Source organism: Myodes glareolus, chromosome 6, assembly GCF_982192425.1.
Source record: "Myodes glareolus chromosome 6, mMyoGla1.1, whole genome shotgun sequence".
Classification (NCBI taxonomy): domain Eukaryota; kingdom Metazoa; phylum Chordata; class Mammalia; order Rodentia; family Cricetidae; genus Myodes; species Myodes glareolus.
This window is the reverse complement of record NC_142031.1, coordinates 113,375,507-113,395,098: the sequence shown is the minus strand read 5'-3', so window position 1 is coordinate 113,395,098 and position 19,592 is coordinate 113,375,507. Positions and strand designations below refer to the sequence as shown.

Genomic DNA, 19,592 nt, shown 5'->3' with positions numbered 1-19,592 from the left:
GCCCACTCTAAGGACATGTCCACACCCGACTTCCCATTTCCCCGAGAGAAGAGAAGGTGCCAGGACAAAATAGGGGGAGTACTGTGACGGCCCTATGGCCGTCTTTCCGTGCTAAACTGCCTATTCTTTCTACCATGCCCAGTCTCTTTGCCCTCCCGTCCATTTATCCTTCCCTCTGTCTATCCACCCACTCCCTCTGGGTACCTATCCACCCATCCTTCCACCCACCCATCCCTCCAGCCACCACCCATCTAACTACACTGTATCCACTCAGTGCCCTGACTGGTCGGTTCCCGGACTATCCAGACGAGGCTTCGGGTGGATCCTACCTGATCTTTGCAGACAAGACTCCAGAGCAGGTACTCCTGAGATGGGGACAGGCACCATCTGGGACTGCAGACGACCGACCGTGAATGTGAGCTGAGGATGTGTCAGCGGAGGGGAGGGTCAGCCTAAACAGAGATAGCTGTGGTGGGAGTTGGGGGGGGGGGGGGAGATGAGTGGCAAAGAGACTGCATGGGGCCGAAGGCAGCCATGGCCCTGAGGAGGGAGGGAGTGGTCTGGTGGGACTACTGAGGCTGCAGACTCACACGGCCCTGGAGAGGGCCACAGCTCTGATGAGAGCGATGAGAGCAGTTCTTCTCAGCATCCTTTTCTTGTTTAACTCCCCACCCTCAAGTATCTCTACCTTGACAGTTTCCCCAGGCTGTAAGAATCCAAGTCCGCCTGCGCCAGGCTTTGGGTTCTTCCTGTTTTGTTTTGTTTTGTTTTGTTTCAAGACAGGGTCTCACTGTGTAAACCAGGCTGGCCTTGAACTCACAGAGATCCACTTGCCTCGGCCTCCTGAGTGCTGGGATTAAAGGCGTGCGCCACCACCGCCCTTCTGGGCACTACCACTTTCGTGAAATCCCTTCAGTCTCCAGAATGCTGCTTGTTGTTCGATCCAGGTGAGACAAGAACTGGAGACGCAGGTCCAGGAGAACAAAAAGAAGGAGCAGGAGAAAAATAGGGAGAAAGAGAGGGAAACGAAAGAGAAGAAGAAAAAGAAAACCAAGGACGAAAAGGCCCGGAAGGTTAGCTAGCTCCCTGCAGAGGAGCCAGTGGGCAGGGAGGGAGAGCCTGAGACAACAGGAAGGCACAGGTCACGAGGCAAGGTCGGTTTCGTGTTTCCATTCTAGGAACCGGAAGTGACATTCAAAGTGTTGCCATCCAAAGTCATCCCTGTAATTAATGCTGGCCATGAGGAATTCACAAGTAAGAAGGGAGACGGCTGGGGGTGTGTTAAGCCTGGGGATGGAGTGTCTCAGAGCCCCAGGTCATGGAGAAAGTAGGAATCTGCCCTAGGGATGACACTGGCAGGTGAAGAGGTAGAAGTGTGTGATGGCTACTTGGGTTTTCTTCTGAATTCTGGAGTCAAGCAGTTAAGCCTAGGGCAGCCAACAAGAACAGGAGGCTAGCTATGCTTCTCTCTCTGTCTCTCTGTCTCTGTTTCTCTCTCTCTCTCTCTCTCTGTCTCTCAATCTCTCTCTCTCTCTCTCCTTTTTCTTTACAAATGTGGTTAGGTGTGTGGAAGTGCCGCAGTGACAGCAAACACCCCAGCCAGAACTTCGACTCTGAGACACTCCGGGAAGAGAAAAGGAAGGAAGTGGAGCTGGAGATCCGGGCACAGGTGTGCACACAACCTGAGGCTCCCCTCAAGCTACTACCTTCTGTCCACCTCTGGAAAGCCGAGCCACTCCAGACCCCTCCCGACTTGTGCCCTCCAGGTCCCACCCTGGGCATCCAGCCAGTCTTCTGTGAACCTCTGTTCTCTGTACCCAGGCCAGGCTCTACCTGCTGTCCCATCACCCACACTGCCACCAACTTCCCCAGTGTCCCCTTGCCCCTCAGGGACCAATAAAGATGTGTGAGGGCAGGAGGAGGAGCCCAGAGCCATGACCAGATTGGGCATGGTGCTGAGCATGCCCCGCCCCATGCCCTGCAAACCTCCTGACTGTACCGCCAGGGCTATCTGCTGGAAGTCCCAACCTTAGTAGGGTCCTCACTCCCAGCAGCCCACATCAAGCCTGCAACTGCTTAGATTCCCGCGATTTTAAAGGATGGATTTCTGGCTCCAGCTCTAGCTTGTGGACTCCATCCCGTGTCACTGAGAACAAAATGTGGATTCAGATCTGATGCAGACAGGAGCAATGGAGGGAAGGGGACCTGCCAGCTCTCTAATGGGGAGGCCTTGGTGCACCCCCCCCCCACTTCTCACTTATCCTGCCCACCACACACCCTGTCATGTCCCCAGGTGGATGAATTGATGCGACAGGAACTGAAGAATTTGCGTCTGGCCGTGGACAAGGAGGAGGGCAGACCCCTGAAGTTTCCAAAGGTAGATGAGGGTGGAGGGCTGAGGAGGAGAGGGTACCTGGAGGGTGAGCGGTGAACAGAAAGCGATTACCTGTAAACTTACTGTCCACCAGAAAAAAGCTGGGAAGAAGAGTGGGAAGAAGAGGAAGGAGAAAGATCTGACCCCGGACAGGTAAGGAATCCTGTTGCACATGTCTGTGGGGGACCCTGATTTCTGGGCTTGGTTCTGTTGCTGTGTGGCATTAGGGAAGTTACTTCACCTCACCGAACCCCTAATCTTGTCTACCAAGTGCCTTTAAAAATGAAAACACCTCTCGTCGGTGGCGGCGCACACCTTTAATTCCAGCACTCAGGAAGCAGAGGCAGGTGTATCTCTATGGGTTTGAGGCCAGCCTGGTCTACAGAGTGAGTTCCAGGACAGCCAGGGCTCTGCAGAGAAACTTTGTCTTGAAAAACACAACATACAGCAACAAAAAGTTGGATGTGGTGGTTGCCCGCTTCTGCATCGGGATGAGGTGTGTGGGTGGGAAGACAAGTGGATTCCTGAAGCTCACTGTCTAACTAGTCAACCGAAACTGGCAAGCTTTCTGTGCGGTGAAAGACTCTGCCTCAAAGAGTAAAGGCAGAAAGTGAGCAATCCAGGAAAGGCAGCATGGCACACACACACACACACACACACACTGACAAAGCAGAGCAACACGCGTGGGGTTTATAATCGTCATACATGTTATCACTCCAGCCTTTGATTGGCTCTATCCTTTCCATCTGTGCCTGGATTAACCACCCTGGCAACACTGGGGGACCTGCCAAAAGCCGCCTTCTTGCCAATGCCTGCTGCCTGGGGACCACAACTCACAAGGAAGAAGGCAAAGAAGGCTGTGCTGAACCCAGATTTCAGATGGTGGCCATGAAAGGCTGGTGGGCATTTGTCACAGGATGCATTGATTCCTGCCACCTTCCACAGGGCACCCACTTGTGGAGTACCTGTCCCCTGACACTGTGGCCAGGGACCTCATCTTCTGATTCTGGCTGCCCAGAAGCTCTGATGACATTCTGATCACAGAATGTTAGCAGGGGACCCCTTGTCCTCTCCTCTTGTGCCTACAGCATCCCCCATCTCCACCTCCCTTTTCCCTCATCCTCTCCCACTAATGTCTGTCCTCCAGGACTGTGGACTCGTTGTTCGAAGAACTTGTCGTCATCGGCCTTATAAAGAAATGCATGCTGGTGACACTGAGTGACTACATCGGTGAGACCCCTCCCACGCCTCTGCACCTAGGGGAGGCCTCCTGACCCTTCCCCCCACCTCCTGAGGCCTCTCCTTCAGCAGATCTCTCCTTCAGACCCCCACAGGAGTGCCATTCACAGGTGGCTTCTCCCTGTCCACCGCAGGTGATTGCCTCTATCTTGGGTCCACGCTGACTTTGGCAAACAAGATGCCCATGCCTTCCCTGTTTGATATACGACAGAACATGGCCCTGTATGGGGTTCTACGGCTGGGTGAGAACCCCAGGGGAGTGAAAAGCTAGGGCTCGGTAGGACCAGGGTGGGCATGGCTGTTTCTCCCTAACCTTAGTGGGTATAACGAACGACCCTGACTTTCACAGAGCCTTCTGCGGTCATACTCAGATTGGGCCACCCCAAAGATCAAGTGAGTCCATGACTTGCTCAATCCCAAGTGACAGCCTGTCGTCAGTCTCATTTTTCAGAAGGGTGTCCCTGAAAGCTCATTTAATGCCAGAGACCAGGAGCTTTACAGACCAGTGTGTCGTGTGCCTTTCCACACCACCCACCGTAGTCCAGGGTTGGAAATGCATGGTACAGAAAGCAGCAGAGTTCCCTCCTGGCCTTGCACAGTTTCCTACCACGGGGGTTGCTGCTGCAGCCTTGGGGAAGCTGCTCAGGTATTGGGGGAGATCTGCATCTCACCCTCTCAACCCCGGGCCTTGGCAGAACCTTCAAGGGTCTTCTACAGCCTACTGTTCAGTTTTGGTCCATGGCCTGCCCCAGCCCTGTCTACTTCCTCCCAGGCTCTCATGACATACATTCCATGGCTCCCCATGTCCGCTCCGTCCTCCTGGTGGGACCTTCCGGCATGGGGAAGAAGATGTTGGTCCATGCGGTATGCACAGAAACCGGCGCCAACCTGTTTGACCTGTCACCCGACAACGTGATGGGCAAATACCCTGGAAAGAATGGAGCCCAACTGCTGGTGCACATTGTCTTTAAGGTCGGCAGCCTTTAGCTTGGAGCAAGGGTGGATTTCTCAGGATGGAGACAGCGGCAGGGTGGGTTTTCTGAACACTTTAGGGGTGACCCATATTGTACTGAGATACAGGGACCTGAACAGATGTCTTTCTTCCAACTCTTGTGGGAGCCTGGGTTCCCCTGAAGCTCCTGTGATGGGGAATGTGGAAGGCGGAGAGGCAGAGGGGAGCGAATAGAAGCTAGGAACTACAAAGTCATCTGATGGGGTTTGACCCAGGTAGGGATATGACCCTTGCCCAGGGACATCTGACATCTGGCTTCTATGCTCCACCCTATCCAGGTGGCCCGGGTCCTCCAGCCCTCTGTCATCTGGATTGGAAATACTGAGAAAACCTTCTATAAGAAGGTCCCCAAGGAAGAAAGGCCGGTGAGCAATATGGGCAGAAAGGGCTGTGTTGAACAACCAGAACCCGAGGCAAGGCTGGAAGTCCTGTTCAAGTCATTGGAAACTAAACTGGCATCTTGTTCGCATTCTCTGTTCTTGCCAGCCATGCCTACTTTAAAAGGTCCGGGACACTCAGAACCTAGTGTCAGCCTAGGGACAGCCTAGGCCATGGACCCTATAACCTTCCCTCTTTGGACCAGATGGACCCAAAGAGAATAAAGAAAGACCTCATGAAGGCCGCTAGACTGCTGAGCCCCGGTGACCGTGTGATGCTGATAGGAACAACTGACCGTCCACAGCTGGCTGAGATGAAGGGCCTGTGCCGCTTCTACGAGCGCATTCTCTTCATACCTCGGCCGGATTATGCTTCCCGTTATGGTGAGGCCAGGAATGGAACCCAGAGACCCCAACCCTTCTGAGTCCCTTGCCCTCTCCCCAGCCCCCACTGCTGCTCTGAGCTTCAGCTCTCCAGGGGCTTGGGGCTGCTTAGACACAGCCAGAGGCTGTGGGCCTGGCTTTTCTGTGGCTCTCTGACCCTTCTGCCCCATTCTCTCCTCTGCCTGCAGTGCTCTGGAAGCGCATGATAGAGAAACGGGGACCACAGGCGGCCCAGAGTCTGGACATCAGTGCCCTGGCAAGGGTGTCTGACGGCTACACCACTGGTCACATTCTCCAAGTCATCCAGTCAGTGCTGACTGAGCGGCGACTCCTTCAGCTGTCCAAGAGGCCACTGGTTGCCTCCGAGTTTGTGGGGCACCTGGCAAGGCTGGATCCAATTTACAGGGAAGAGGAGGAATCCCTAAAGGTGAAGCTGCCAGGCCAGGGTTGGTGGGCTCAGCATTGTTTCCCTGTTGCCAGGAGGTGGTCAGGGCAAATGAATTTGGGCTTCTGCTGGGAAGGGGACTAGTAACACCAGGGAGGGGCCAAGATGTAGGAGTCTGAGCAAGGAAGCGAGAGAGTGCCATCTGGGCCGGTGGCACTGGCTGCTGCGGTTGATGGCCATCTCTGGAGGTGTCACAGAGGCCTGTAGGGGTGGAGGGAAGAGGGCATGCGCCTCTCAAGAACGGTTGGCACTATGGCCTGGAGTACTTACTGGAAACTGGGAGAAGCCCCTGCTATGATGGAACACCCACTGCTCCCCAACACCTGGAAGGATGATGGGAGAAAATTGCAGGGGAAAAGAGGGTTTGCATCCAGCAGACTGAACCCTTGCTTCTCTGCCATCCCAGGACTGGTATTTCAAGACTCCACTGGGAAGAAAGAATATAAAATTTAGCAAGGACCAACAGGAGGCTGAGGAGACCAGACTGGCGAAGGAGAAGAAGAAGAAGAAGTGATGGCAGCCGCCTGTGGGGTGTGCCCCAGCGGCGAATGAGTAGTGCCTCCAGGGTCAAGGGGAGGGACAGACACATAAAGGCCCAGGTGGCTCCTGAGGGCTTTCTTCTTTTCTTTATCATCTCTCTGGGCCCCGCCCCCTTTACCTACTTCTCTGTCCTGGCTCATCTAGCCTCTGCTCTGGCTGCCAGCACCCCTCCTACCACTCCTGTGACTTTATCTTGTCATTTCCCTGTGCTGTTTCTCCACTTCACTTGCTCAAGGCTCCCCAAGGGGTGTGGGGAGACACAGGAAAGGAAGGACAGAGGGGAGAAGATTCAAAGGGAGAAACACCCAAGTCTAGAAGGGAGTTATCCCACTCCCTTGTAACCTGTCTGAGCCTCAGTTTCCTTCTTTATAAAGTGAGGAGAAGGCTGGAGAGATGGCTCAGTGGTTAAGAGCACTGGTTTCTCTTCCAGAGGTTCTGAGTTAAATTCCCAGCAAGATCTGGTGCCCACTTCTGGAGTGCAGACACACATGCAGACAGAACACTGTATGCATAATAAGTAAATAAACCTTAAAAAAGAAAAAGAAAAAAGTGAGGAGAGGTTGAACAGGACATCCTCTAAGGTTCTTCCCAACCTGGAACTCAGTTATGCTAGGCAAAGTGTCTCCAGGGTGAGGAGGGAGTGAAGGAGGTGAGGATGCTTGGGTGAGAGTGGTGGTGGGGCTGGAGGGGCTAGGGTGGACCACAGAGTCTGTGGTTTGTAGACTGGGTTGACTGGGGTGGGAAGACCCACCCTAAATGTGGGTAGAGCCATTTCATGGGCCGCAGTACTGAATCAAATGCAAAAGCAAAGGTAAGGCAGGCACTGGTATTCTTCGCTCTGTGCTTCCTGATTGTGGAAGCAATGGGACCAGCCACCTCACATTCCTGCAGCTTGTCTGCCCGACATGACAAGCCATGTTCCCTTGACCTGTGAGCTGGAATAAAGCCTTCTTTCGGTTGCTTTTGTCAAGTCTGTTCGATTTTTGGTGTTGTCATGTGGAGTTTTGGTGGTGGTGGTGGTTTTTGTTTCGCCTTGTTAAAGCAAGGAGAACAGCAACAATTACAACCTCTTTTCTGCAAAACCTCTCCTAGTGGATGGGAAACTCAGAGGTCAGGACTACTGGGTCAGCAAGGGCTAAAGAAGACACAGTGCCTTCTCAGAAGACAGACCTACAAACCCTGTACAGAGGGCATGAGGAAAGTCAGTCGGTGCCCATGGTGCCCAGTCAGTGTGAGCCAGACCAGGGGAGATCCCAGAGCCCACGGCAGGCAGACTCAACAAACCAAACCCAAGAGCTTCACTTGGCTTTTTTTCTTTCTCTATTCTTTTGCTTTTTATCCCCACCTTCCTCAATCAAAGCAGTCTCTATCTTCTGGGCTGAATGGCCAGAGAAGCCTTCTAGATCACTCCCAGCTAAGACTTCCGTACAGTTCTGAAGGGGTAGAGACACCAGGTAGAAGATGCTGGGAGTCATCCAGGGAGTGAAGTTGGCACCTGAGATGGGCAGGGTAAACTGGTGCCTGGAATGTGTCTGGGGGGCTGGCCCCAAGAATGGATGGGAGGCCAGAACTTAAGATGGGCAGGGAGTTGTTTCCTAGGGTGAGAATGGGGATCAGCACCTAGGAGAAGTATCGGGTCTGAGCGGGCCAATAGTTGGGCTGGGCAAGTGATTCTGTTGCTGCCTGGGGACTGAGTGAGGCCCTGTTTTGGTTTTTCAAGACAGGATTTCTCTGTAACTTTGGAGCTTGTCCTGCAACTAGCTCTTGTTGACCAGGCTGGCCTCAAACTCACAGAGATCCACCTGACTCTACCTCCTGAATGCTGGGATTAAAGGTGTATGCCACCACCGCCCAGCTAGCAGGAGTCTGTCTTGTAGAGAACCCCTGAGAGTGCCTCACACAATCTGTCCGATGCTCACCTCAGTTACCAACTTTCTTTGAGCTTAAGAGCAGAAGCTTGTCTTCGAGGAACAGGAGTCAGTGGCCTCCCTTGAGGTCACAGACTAGGCGTCTGGAGCTGACTTGTTGATGGAGCAAGTGTCAGGAAGGAAGGAGCTCAGGATCACGGGTCCAGTCCTGGCTCTGGGGCAAGGTACCTGTGGCCCCTAGGCACACCGTCTCCTTCCCTGGAATGTTGTTCTGTCTGTGAGGCAATGGCTTGGACAGAGCATCAGCCTTGATGTTGTCCAGCCATAGGAGTGAAGCTCCTGCTTGCTTTCCCACCACTGTGTCCTGCTTCCCTTTCCCCTCTCCCCGGCAGGAGCATTCCACTGGGTACTCAGAGCCTGCTGCTATTTACAGCTGGCCTGGCAACTGCCTTGCACCTCCCATACTGAGCTCCTCCTGGCTGGGGCCCAGCATTGCCTGCCCAGTTCAACTTCAGTGTGGCTCACGTCTTGCTTCTTTGGCTCCCTCTTCTAGAAACCAGCCATGCCTGGGGGAAGGAGCTCCCCTCCCCACACAAGACACCATCTGGGGTGCCTCCCCTCTGCCCCTACCTACCGGATCTGGAGAGGGCAATCCTATTCAGCCTGGAGGACTCCTCGGTCATCACCACTGCTGTGCCGTGACATGGCTCTGCAGAACGCACTGTACACTGGGGACCTGGCGAGGCTGCAGGATCTGTTCCCCCCACACAGCACAGCTGATCTGCTGCTGGAGAGCCGAACAGCTGAGCCTCGCTGGAGCAGCCACCAGAGGGGTGAGGAGCAGCTGGGGGCTGGGAGGTCTGAGATGGGAACGGGGCTGACTGCTGCAGGAACAGAGGTCTCAAGGACTGAGGGCAAGTTGAAGTCCCTAGCTGCTGTTCCCCCCACACCAAACTTTCCCGACAATCCAGACCTTGGCTCAAGATAGAAGTCATGTGGAGCCCAGAATAGCTCCTGCTGGACATTGCGGCCAGGTCAGGCTCCAGCAAGGGACACGGGGCCTCTTCTCCCTCTATCTTTTCCCTCTTTCCATCCTCTCTCTATATAGTCCCCTTCTCTTCCCCTCTGATCCTTTTCCTTTCCCGTATGCTCATGAGCTGGTCTCCAGAGGAGTGCAGGGGCCAGGGAGAGCCTCGGGGTGACAGACACTCCCTCTGTGCCAGGCTGGTGGAGAAGCCTAACAGAGAGCACCTTGAACCTGGCCTGGGACCTATCATCACCCGCACGGCTTCAGGACCTGTCCTTGCCTTCTGGCAGGCAGTACTGGCTGGGGATGTAGGCTCTGTCTCTCAAATCCTCGCGGACTCCAGCATTGGCCTGGCTCCAGACTCCATCTTTGATACCAGTGACCCAGAGCGATGGAGAGATTTCCGCTTCAACATCCGTGCTCTGAGTATGGGCCAGGCATGGATGGGTCTGAGTGGGAGAGGGGAGGCTTCAGACGGAGCGAGCTCCAGGTTCATCCCACCTCTGTCAGCTGCATCCCTGTGCCTGACAACTCTTTACCATGCCCCGGGATCTGAGGCCTCTGTCCCTCTCTCCCTAGGACTCTGGTCTCTGACGTATGAAGAGGAGCTGACCACTCCATTGCATGTGGCAGCCAGTCGCGGCCACACTGAAGTTCTCCAGTTGCTGCTGAAGCGTCGAGCCAAGCCAGACAGGGCCCCTGGAGGCCGCACCGCTCTGCATGAAGCCTGTACTGCAGGTCACACGGCCTGTGTCCACGTGCTGTTGGTGGCTGGAGCGGACCCCAACATCCCCGACCAGGATGGGAAGCGTCCTCTGCATCTCTGCCAGGGCCCTGGGATCCTTGAGTGAGTGACTTCTCATTCTGGACCCACTTTCAAGGGGGCAGGACCGGCTGGTGTGGTCAGTACGCAGTCACTCCCAAGACATCCACTGGACAGTTTTTCTGCTCCTCTGGAGGAGAGTGGAGAGCTGGAGCAGGGGCCCAGCCTCATGACCTTCCCTGAGGGCTCAGACCAGCTTTGTAATGGAGAAGATAGTATTGCTTTGAAAACTTGAATGTTTTCTGTGTGCATCCGCTGCTCCGCTGCTCCGGGCGTTGTGTTAAGCACAGTCCTGCGCTCAGGGAACCTGCTGTCCTGTAGTCAAACAGACTACGAAGGACTGAGTTAGTTCCAGTGGGTAGAATGGCAGGCTGGATTCCCATATCAGCAGGGCAAACTCACATCCACGGGCTCGAGAGCAGCTTGAGAACCAGGCCTGGTGGTGCGTGCTTGTAATATCAGCATTTTGAGAGGTGGAGACAGGAGGATTAGGAGTTCAAGGCCACCCTTGGCTTCACACTGAGGGGGAAAAGGACTAGGTTCAAGGGCTGGGGATGTGGCTCAGTGGTGGAGGACTTGCCCAGGCTTCCCAGAGCCCAGGGTCCCATCCCAAGCACAACAGAAGAACGAATTTGAGCTCATAAGACAATGATTGGCACATCTGTGTGGTTCGTCTTCTGTAGGGAAATATTCCTTTGCATTGGCCTAAACAATTGTGACCTAGGATTCAGGACCCTGAGAGGATGAGGCCCCACTTACTGTGGGATCTGAACAGAAGGGGCCTGGGAAGCCCCAGACACTCAGGCCCTCCCTGCATGACTCATGCCTTGTAGAAAGGACAGTCATCCGTTGAGTCCCCACCTATGAACCTTGTCGCCTCGTTAAGCTTGCTCACCCCCAGAGGATTTAACGGGTTAGTCACACAGCTGAAGAAATGGTCTATACCAGCATGGCCCAATAGAAATCAAAAATGAGCCGGGCGGTGGTGGCGCACACCTTTAATCCCAGCACTCAGGAGGCAGAGACAGGCAGATCTCTGTGAGTTCGAGACCCAGGCAGAGGATCTGGAGTTCAAGGTCATCCTGGGATGCACAGTGGTTTTTAGGAGGTGTTGGCTACACAGCAAGTTCCAGGTCAGACCCTGTCTCGAAAAAAAAAAAAAAAAGAAAAAGAAAGAGAGAGAGAGAGAGAGAGAGAGAGAGAGACTGAGAGAACAAGGGAACCATGGATATAATTTAAAATTTCCTAGAAGCCCTAACAAAAAATTAAATAGGCAATTGCAGTAAAATATATATATAATATAAAAATGTCCAAGCCAGGCATGGTGGAACTAGAGGGGCTCAGGGAACCAAACAAGGGTCCTATGGACAGGCAGTCAGTGCTCTTAATTACTGAGCCTCAGCAGCGTCAGGTGCGTCTCTTACTAGTGTGGAAGCCTGGGCAAGATCCCCAGGCCTTGCAGCCTCAGTGTCCTCTGGGATCTGAGAATAATAGAGTACCAGGAACTGGGCCGGGCCATCAGAGGAACATGTTCCAACCACATGGCAGCTTGTGACTTCTTTCTTTCTTTCTTTCTTTCTTTCTTCCTTCCTTCCTTCCTTCCTTCCTTCCTTCCTTCCTTCCTTTCTTTCTTTCTTTCTTTCTTTCTTTGTTTCTTTCTCTTTTTTCATGACAGGGTTTCTCTGTGTAGCCTTGGCTGCACAGAACTCACTCTATAGACCAGACTGGCCTAGGCTGGCCTCAAACTCAGAAAGATCTGACTGCCTCTGCCTCCCGGGCTCTGGGATTAACGGCGTGTACCACCACCGCCTGGCATGACTTGTATTCTCATGAGGATATAGGGAATGATTCCTGTAGAAAGAACTCAGGGTTTGTTTTGTTCTTAAAGGTTACTTTATGTGTATGTTTTGCCTACATATATGTATGTGTACCATGTATGTGTCTGGTGCCTAAGGAGGTCAGAAGAAGGCTGTAGGATTTCCTAGAACTGGAGTGTGGATGGTTGTAAGCCATAATATGGTTGCTAGGAATTGAACCTGGGTTCCTCCGGAGGGGCAGCCTGTGCTCCTGATTGCTGAGCCATCACTCCAGACCCTAACGGTTTGATTTTAAGGCTACTTTGCTGGGGCTAAAGAAATGACTCACCAGTTAAGAGCATGTACTGCTTTTGCAGAGATCCAAGTTCGATTCCCAATAACCATACCAACTAGCTCACAACTGCCAATAGCTCCAGCTTCCATGGATCTAATGCTTTTGGGTGCGTGCATACATACACACACACACCATTTTTAAAATAGTAAAAATAAATCTTTTCAGACAAAACCCAGGAAGGTGTCACCGTGGGCTGCGACGCCTGGTGCCTGTAATCTCAGAACCCTGGGGGCAGAGACCAGAGATCATCTGAGTTCAGGAGCTGGAAAGCAAGCACAGAAGATTCACTGTTGCTTCCGCCTCCTGTTTCTGGGAAAGTCGGGTGGAAGGAGGGTGTAGTGCCATGAGGTTCCCAGGTGTGTTTGCTGTGCTAAGACCGGCAGAACTGCAGCATTGCCGCCCGCCCACTTTCCTCACCGACTCTCTCTCCCCGCATAGGTGTGTGGAGCTGCTCCTGAAGTTTGGCGCACACGTGGATGGTCGGTCTGAGGATGAAGAAGAGACTCCTCTGCATATAGCTGCCCGGCTTGGCCATGTGGAACTGGCAGACTTGCTTCTGAGATGGGGTGCTTGCCCTGATGCCCGCAATGCTGAAGGTTGGACCCCACTGCTGGCTGCCTGTGATGCCCGCTGTCAGTCCCCCTCAGATGCTGAGGCCACCACCCACCGCTGTTTCCAACTGTGCAGCTTGCTGCTCTCAGTTGGGGCAGATGCTGACGCTGCCGACCAGGACAGGCAGCGGCCCCTGCACCTGGCTTGCCGCCGTGGCCACTCGGCCGTCGTGGAGCTGCTGCTGTCCTGTGGCGTCAGCGCTAATGCCATGGACTATGGGGGACATACACCTTTACACTGTGCTCTGCAAGGTCCAGATGCAGCCCTGGCCCACAGCCCTGAGCGCATGGTGCGAGCCCTACTCAACCATGGTGCTGTCCGAGTCTGGCCAGGGGCACTGCCCAAGGTACTGGGGGCATGGCTGAAGGCAGGGAAAAGGTCACTATGGTGTGGGGACTAAGAGAGCCAGATCTGTGCTTGCTTCTCAAAAGCAACTTGGAGCGTTTGAGCAGATAGTTCTTTCATTCAACAAGAAAGTAAGACCTAAGGATAAGGAAGGGCACGCAGCAACAGCAAGTATGTCTTTGTGTGTGTGTGTGTGTGTGTGTGTGTGTGTGTGTGTAACAGGTATGTGTTCATGTGTGTTCATGCACCTGAGGAAGGTGGACTGAGTGCAATGGACAGAAGAGTCAGGACCAATGAAGGAAGCAGCGAGGACTGAGGGGCCTTCTTCAGTCCCTGAGCTGGGGAAGATAGAGTCTGAAGAGACCTGATGTAGCAGCAGGATTAGCTGAGCAGGATGTGCCCCAGACCTGGGCGAGCCTCCCAGAGGACAGAGCTTGAATCTGCTGCTCCCCAAGGCTCAGAGGTTCTGAGCACTCGCAAAGGAACACATCCCTGCTGTCTGAAAGTTTAGGACAATCCCCGCCCCTTCCAACTATCTGTCACCACCCTCTGGAGATGCTTTTCACTATCATCTTCCAGTTCTGCCTTCTATCAGCATCTCTGAAGGGGTCTACTTGAGATGCTGGGTTAGGGTGTCCTGGGAAGGGGCTTGGTCCCATGCTTCGTTGAGCTACATTGCAACATGGAGGTTACTAGGCCTGGAGTGGGGACAGTTATTCTCAAAGGGGATATATCAAATCTAAATTGGCTTTCTGGGAGGGTGACGGTTATGGGCAGGTTCCCGCTAGCCCAGCCCGCCTCCCTGAGCCGTCCCTGTTGTCCCTGCCTCTCCCCTTTGCTCACAGACCTAGCAGCATCTGTCTGGATTCCTAAGCAAGACCAAATAATTAAACAGCCCGAGAGTTCGGCAGATTGGTCTCCCCTTTGGGAAAATACAAGAAAATCAACAATTAACACTAATTAATCTCCTATTAACACCAGATAATTAGGAGACGAGCAATTCCCTGTAATCTGACTGCGGTTCTGACAGCTAATGATTTCCCCGCCAGGCGGGGGCAGGAAGAGGACCTGGTACAGCAGCAGACAGACATTCCAAGACCTCCACCTCTGCCCCTGCACCTGCCCCCCACCAGCCTGCTCCGGCCCTTCGCTGTCCCAGAGAGAAGGGTGACTGGGAGAGTAAAGGACACCATTTGTCCCTTTCTCACAACCTGCAGCCCCTATAGCCTTGACTATAGTCCCAACCCTCCCAGCGAGGGTGACTCTGAGCCTGTCTGTGTGACACGCCAGCCTCCGCCGTTCTCCGGAGGACTGTTGCATGGAGCTTGATGCTGAAGACCTGAATGCGACTCTGACTTTGACGCCTGTTTGTGAGGCTGGAAGGGAATCGCTGAGAGCCTTTTGCTCCCAAGCTCCTACTAAGGCACATAGCCTCTGTGAAGGAGATGGGAAGGGGTAGGAGCTCAGAAGGGCAATGCCTACCAGGCAGTGCACACTGGGTTGCTCAGCCGCCACAACGGCCTGCAAACCTAGCTCCGATGCAGGGCACACTGTGTGTGCAAGTCACTTCATCCTCCTGTACCTGTTTCCTCATCTTAAAAAAAAATAAAGTGGGTGGGGGTTCTCTACATCCTAGAGTTAGTGGGGACTATGGTTCACAGGTGTAACCCTAGCAGAGGGTGTGACCTACGCATGGTGCTGAGGATGCCTTGGCTGATGTTCTAGGATGAGGTGGATGTGTGAGAAAGCTCTTGCTAAGCTGCCAGGAGTCACACTAATGCATAGAGTCATGAGGCAAGGGAGAGGGCAAGGCTAGCTGGCGTAGCCTCAGTGAGGCTGGAGGACCACCTGGGCTTCCTGGAGGTGGGACTTGGCACGGGTTCTTTGGAGAGAGGGAGGGAACAGAGCAGGCCCTTCCAGCCGAGATGTACTATAAAAAGTACCAGGCAGGCGAGGTTGAGCCGGCTTCAGTAAGCACTGCCCAGAGGCAGCTGGAAATGGAGGCACTGGACCCATAAAATGCTGGCTCCAGGAGCCCCTGTGCCCGAACAAGGCCCTTCCACCTGCCTCCTCAATTCACTGGTGCCCTTCTGGGAAGCAGGGGTATCCAGGTTCCTGGTGTGTGCAGTGGTGCCTGTGATGGGTTAGGTGAGGTTATGTATGGAAATATTCTCCAGGGAGACAGCACTTAGCAACTTCACTACCTCTGAGTGCTGGGATTAAAAGCATGTGATACCATATCTGATTTTTTTTAAACTTAAAACATTTTTATGTGTTTGAGTATTTTGCCTACATCTTTGCCTGTGCATCACATAAATGCCTGGTGTTCACAGAAGGCAGGAGAGGGTGCTGGATTCCTTGGGACAGTAGTTACAATGGTTGTGAGCTGCCATGTAGATGCTGGGTCCTCTTCAAGAACAGCAAGTGCTCTTAACCCTGGAGGTGTCTCTCCAGTGAAGGTTTATGTGTTTATGAGAAGGGTCTCATGTAGCCCAGTTGCTTCAACTCTATGTAGCCAAAGATGATCTTGAGCTTCTGATCCTTCTGCCTCCACCTCCCCAGTACCAGGATGACTGGCCTGCACCCTTCGCCAAGTTTATATGGTACTTACCATTGAGTCAAAGACTCTGTACGCAGGGTGAGCCTTTTAGCACTTGAGCTATATCCCCAGCACTAGCTCTGATGTTCTTATCTGCTTGGGAGCCCACAGCCAGGTCAAGGGCTACATTTTAGGCAGCAGAAAAATCCAGGACAGAGTCCAGGAGAGGCAAATGGAAGGGCAGAGTGGTGTCATAGTTGGGAGCCAAAGGCCACTGTGCCAAGCATGCCTGGTAGAACTGCAATCTGGCTAAGCTTCATAACGTCTTTGTTCCTCAGTTTCCCTCACTTACAAATTGGGGACAATAACAACAATCCCTATCCGGTAGAACTGAGGATTAAGGATCCATGGCTGCAAAGTGACAGGAGAAGAATCTGGCGCCAGCCATGTGACCACTAGACACGCACTCACTGTCTTCCTGGCATTTCTCCAATGAAGTACCACTCCAGGGCTGCGCCCACCCACAACAATTCCCCCTCCCAGTTTTGAAGGCTGGAGTTCGAAATCGAGGTGCCGGCCAGACTGGTTTCTTCTGGAGGCTCCAAGGGAGGTGCACTGTACACCTCTTTCTAGCTTTGGTGATTTTCTGGTATTTCTTGGCTTGTGCCCATACGGCTCTGAGATTCTCATAGGGCCACATTTCTTCCGGCAGGCCCTGAACTTGTGAGAAAGCCAAGGATGACCTTGAACTTTTGAGCTTCCTCTTTTCATCTCTGGATTCCTGGGATTTCAGGCATCGCACACCTGGTTTATGTGGTACTGGGGATCGGATCAGGGACTCATGAATGCTAGGCAAATTGTTAAGCTATATCCAAGCCCTGTTCTTCATATAAGAATAATTGCCATATTACATAGAGGCCACCCTAACAGCCACTGACTTGATTGAATCTGCAAAAGTCCTGTTTCCAAGCTGAGCATGGTGGCACAAATTTGTGATGCCAGCATTCAAGAATTAAAGTTCCTCCACCTTGGGTGACTTACAACAGCCTGTAACTCCAGTTCCATGGGATATGACCTCTTTCTCTGACCTCTACAGGCTCCCACAAACTAACGTACACACAGGGACACAGACACATAAGGCACACAAGGATAGATAGATAGATAGATAGATAGATAGATAGATAGATAGATAGATAATAAAATTTTGCCATGCATGGCAGCACACATCTTCAAGCCCAGCACTTGGGAGGCAAAGGCAGATTGATCTCTGTGATTTTGAGGTCAGCCTGGTCTACATAACAAGTTTGAGGTGAGTCATGGCTATATAGAGAGACCCTATCTCAATAAATAAGTAAAAAGGGAGGAGGCTGGAGAGATGGCTCAGAGGTTAAGAGCACTGCCTGCTCTACCAAAGGTCCTGAGTTCAAATCCCAGCAACCACATGGTGACTCATAACCATCTGTAACAGGGTCTGGTGCCCTCTTCTGGCCTGCAGGCATACACACAGACAGAATATTGCATACATAATAAATAAATATAAAAAAATAAAAAAAGGGACCTAGAAATATGGCTCAGTAGCTAAAAAACACTTGTTGATCTTAAAGAGACCTGGGTTTGAGTCCCAGCACCTACATGACCGCTCACAACTCTCTCTAGTTCCAGTCCCAGGAATTCTAATGCTCCCTTTTGGCCTCTACAGTACATTATGTGGTCCACAGGCGTACATACAGGCAAAACATATACATGCATTTAAATTTTAAAAAAATCTTTAAAATTAAATAAGCAAGTAAAAATAAAAATAGAATTAAGTAATAGGACCTCATTTTCAAATGAGGTCATACAAATATCAGCCATCAGAACTTCAGTAGATGTGGGGGACAAACTGACCCTACAAGTGGCCTGATGGGATTCCCTGGTGAATCTCCTTCTCTTGCAGGTGCTGGAGCGCTGGTGCGTGTCCCCACGGACCATCGAGGTCCTGATGAACACCTACTGCGTGGTGAGGCTTCCCGAGGAGGCCAAGGGCTTGGTACCACCTGAAATCCTGCAGGTCAGTGTCCAGGACTCTGAGCACGTGACTTTAGGCCCTGAGAGACGCCGTTCCCCGAGGGGCAGCCTTGTCAGTCTCCCATAGAAATCGCTCAGCAGCCCACTCACCTCCTAGAAAAACATTCCTTCTGGAGTGAGTTCTGAGAGTTTTTAGGAGGTTCTCTGAGATGCTCCCAGTGGGCGCCATCCTGTTCCTGCTAGAAGAAGTGGGAGCCGGTTGTCCCAGGCTGTCCTCACTGAATCCCTCCTCCTGTCTCCAGAAGCACCATCGGTTCTACTCTTCCCTCTTTGCCTTGGTGAGGCAGCCCAGGTCCCTGCAGCATCTTAGCCGTTGTGCGCTCCTCTGTCACCTGAAGGGCAGTCTGCCCCGCGCGTTGCCACAGCTTCCCCTGCCGTCCAGCCTGCTCCGCTACCTGCAGCTGGAGTTTGAGGATGTGCTTTACTAGGTGAGCCCTGGCTTCTGGGGACAGCTACCATGCTTGGGGACAGGGAATGGGCAGGAGGCAAGAGAGTTGGAGGATGGCTCTGGCCTGAAGCAGCTGCTTCCAGGGCCATTGGAGTTCTTTGATGCCCTGCCTCCCCTTCCAGGTGTGTGCTGCCCTGAGAACAAAGCTCCCCAAAGAGCACCTGCAAGGACACAAGCTAGGCCATCTTGCCAGCACAAGGTCCATCTTCAAGTCGGGAATGGGTGCCTCGGTCCACACTTGAGAGAAGCAAACAGATGAGCATCCAGCTGATACTGCTGCAGAGAGAGCACCTGTGCAGACCTGCATGTGCATTGGAAATCTCCAGGCTGCAGCCGCAATAACGGTGCTGATGTTGTCTTAGCACTTGGGAAGTAGAGGCAGGAGGGTGGAGAGTGGCCAGATCATGCTACTTAGTGAGACTTCGTCTTTAAAAGAAAATCTACACGTTGTATGATTTGGTAGTGTCTCCAACAAGTCTCCACCTCCCTTGAGATGACTGGGTTGCCCCACTAGGCAAGTCCCGAGCCAACCTGCCCTTCTCCCTACACGAGAGTGAGAACTTGTCAGAGTAGGTGACCTGGGTTGGGCAGGGAGGAGGCAGGGGCAAAGGGAAGTTGGTGGCTGGGCCTGGAAGGGGTGGGAGAGCCCCTGGAGAAAAGGCTCAACATATGTGGGCTCTCTGAGCACCCTGCTTAGGAAAACAACCGTTTTTACCCAGTGCCTAACCCTGTAGGTCAGGGAGCATCACCCAGTGCACGTCTGGTCCTGGCTCCTTTTCCTTTGCTTCTGTAGTTGTTATTCTACATAAAGGTGTTTTACCTTAATGTGTGTATGTGCATAGTGTACATGTCTGGTGCCCCTGGAGACCGGAAGGGGAGGTCAGATCCTCTAGAACTAGAGTCACAGATGGTCATGAGCTGCCATGTGGGTGCTGGGAACTGAACCTAGCTCCTTAGAAAGTGCGCTTAACTGCTGAGTCATCTCTTCAGCACCTTTAATCCACTTTTTGTTTTTTGGTTTTTTTTTGTTGTTTTGTTCTGTTTTTTTGTTTTGTTTTGTTTTGTTTTGTTTTGTTTTTTGAGACTGGGTTTCTCTGTAGCTTTGGTGTCTGTCCTGGAACTCACTATATAGACCAGGTTGGCCTCGAACTCAGAGAGATCCTCCTGCCTTTGCCTCCCGAGTACTGGGAGTAAAGAAAGGCATGTGCCACCAGCCTGGCGTTAATCCAATTCTTTAAATCCAGCTTTGTGGTCTATAGAATGTGGAGCCGTCACTAGAGCTGGGCTCTTCTCTCAACTCTGTCATCAGCTTGTTGTGGAATAAAAATCTCCTCCCCTAGA

General features: G+C 52.7%; 2 protein-coding genes and 1 long non-coding RNA gene across 5 annotated transcripts in view; 2 read left to right on the top strand and 1 right to left on the bottom strand.

Moving 5' to 3' along the window:
- Drc11l (dynein regulatory complex subunit 11 like) overlaps positions 1–7,341 on the top strand; it is a 12,235-nt gene extending 4,894 nt beyond the window's left edge. Inside the window, exons 7-19 of the mRNA XM_087907518.1 lie at positions 275–359; positions 948–1,073; positions 1,179–1,254; positions 1,563–1,669; positions 2,294–2,377; positions 2,469–2,527; positions 3,522–3,604; positions 3,748–3,855; positions 4,386–4,585; positions 4,904–4,990; positions 5,209–5,386; positions 5,575–5,813; positions 6,238–7,341. Coding sequence (XP_087763644.1) covers positions 275–359; positions 948–1,073; positions 1,179–1,254; positions 1,563–1,669; positions 2,294–2,377; positions 2,469–2,527; positions 3,522–3,604; positions 3,748–3,855; positions 4,386–4,585; positions 4,904–4,990; positions 5,209–5,386; positions 5,575–5,813; positions 6,238–6,345 — 1,540 coding nt within the window. The 3' untranslated portion in view covers positions 6,346–7,341. The remainder of the gene's footprint in view (positions 1–274; positions 360–947; positions 1,074–1,178; positions 1,255–1,562; positions 1,670–2,293; positions 2,378–2,468; positions 2,528–3,521; positions 3,605–3,747; positions 3,856–4,385; positions 4,586–4,903; positions 4,991–5,208; positions 5,387–5,574; positions 5,814–6,237) is intronic.
- LOC148121953 (uncharacterized) overlaps positions 1–9,013 on the bottom strand; it is an 18,603-nt gene extending 9,590 nt beyond the window's left edge. Inside the window, exons 1-2 of the long non-coding RNA XR_015738195.1 lie at positions 8,874–9,013; positions 330–8,497 (exon numbers count right to left, since the gene is read on the bottom strand). This is a non-coding gene — a long non-coding RNA (uncharacterized LOC148121953). The remainder of the gene's footprint in view (positions 1–329; positions 8,498–8,873) is intronic.
- On the top strand, positions 8,688–19,592 carry Asb10 (ankyrin repeat and SOCS box containing 10). Of its 3 annotated transcripts, none has more exons than XM_048440253.3 (6): positions 8,688–9,072; positions 9,846–10,113; positions 12,679–13,198; positions 17,673–17,786; positions 18,046–18,231; positions 18,374–19,592. In XM_048440253.3, the coding sequence occupies exons 1-5, from the start codon at positions 8,802–8,804 to the stop codon at positions 18,229–18,231; spliced, it is 1,359 nt and encodes a 452-aa protein (XP_048296210.3). In that variant the 5' UTR covers positions 8,688–8,801; the 3' UTR covers positions 18,374–19,592. The 3 variants fall into 3 exon arrangements, with proteins under 3 accessions (XP_048296210.3, XP_085547266.2, XP_048296209.3); XM_085691140.2 differs by lacking the exon at positions 8,688–9,072 and adding an exon at positions 9,104–9,692 and having other exon boundaries at positions 18,091–18,231; XM_048440252.3 differs by lacking the exon at positions 8,688–9,072 and adding an exon at positions 9,105–9,692.

What these genes read in the sequence shown, in the direction of transcription:
- Asb10 (XM_048440252.3), top strand. Translation starts at nt 9,386, where the DNA reads ATGCTCATGAGCTGGTCTCCAGAGGAGTGCAGGGGCCAGGGAGAGCCT. An exon ending in CAGGGCCCTGGGATCCTTGA is followed by an intron (nt 10,114 to 12,678) that starts GTGAGTGACTTC and finishes CTCCCCGCATAG; the next exon opens with GTGTGTGGAGCTGCTCCTGA. An exon ending in GGCCAGGGGCACTGCCCAAG is followed by an intron (nt 13,199 to 17,672) that starts GTACTGGGGGCA and finishes CTTCTCTTGCAG; the next exon opens with GTGCTGGAGCGCTGGTGCGT.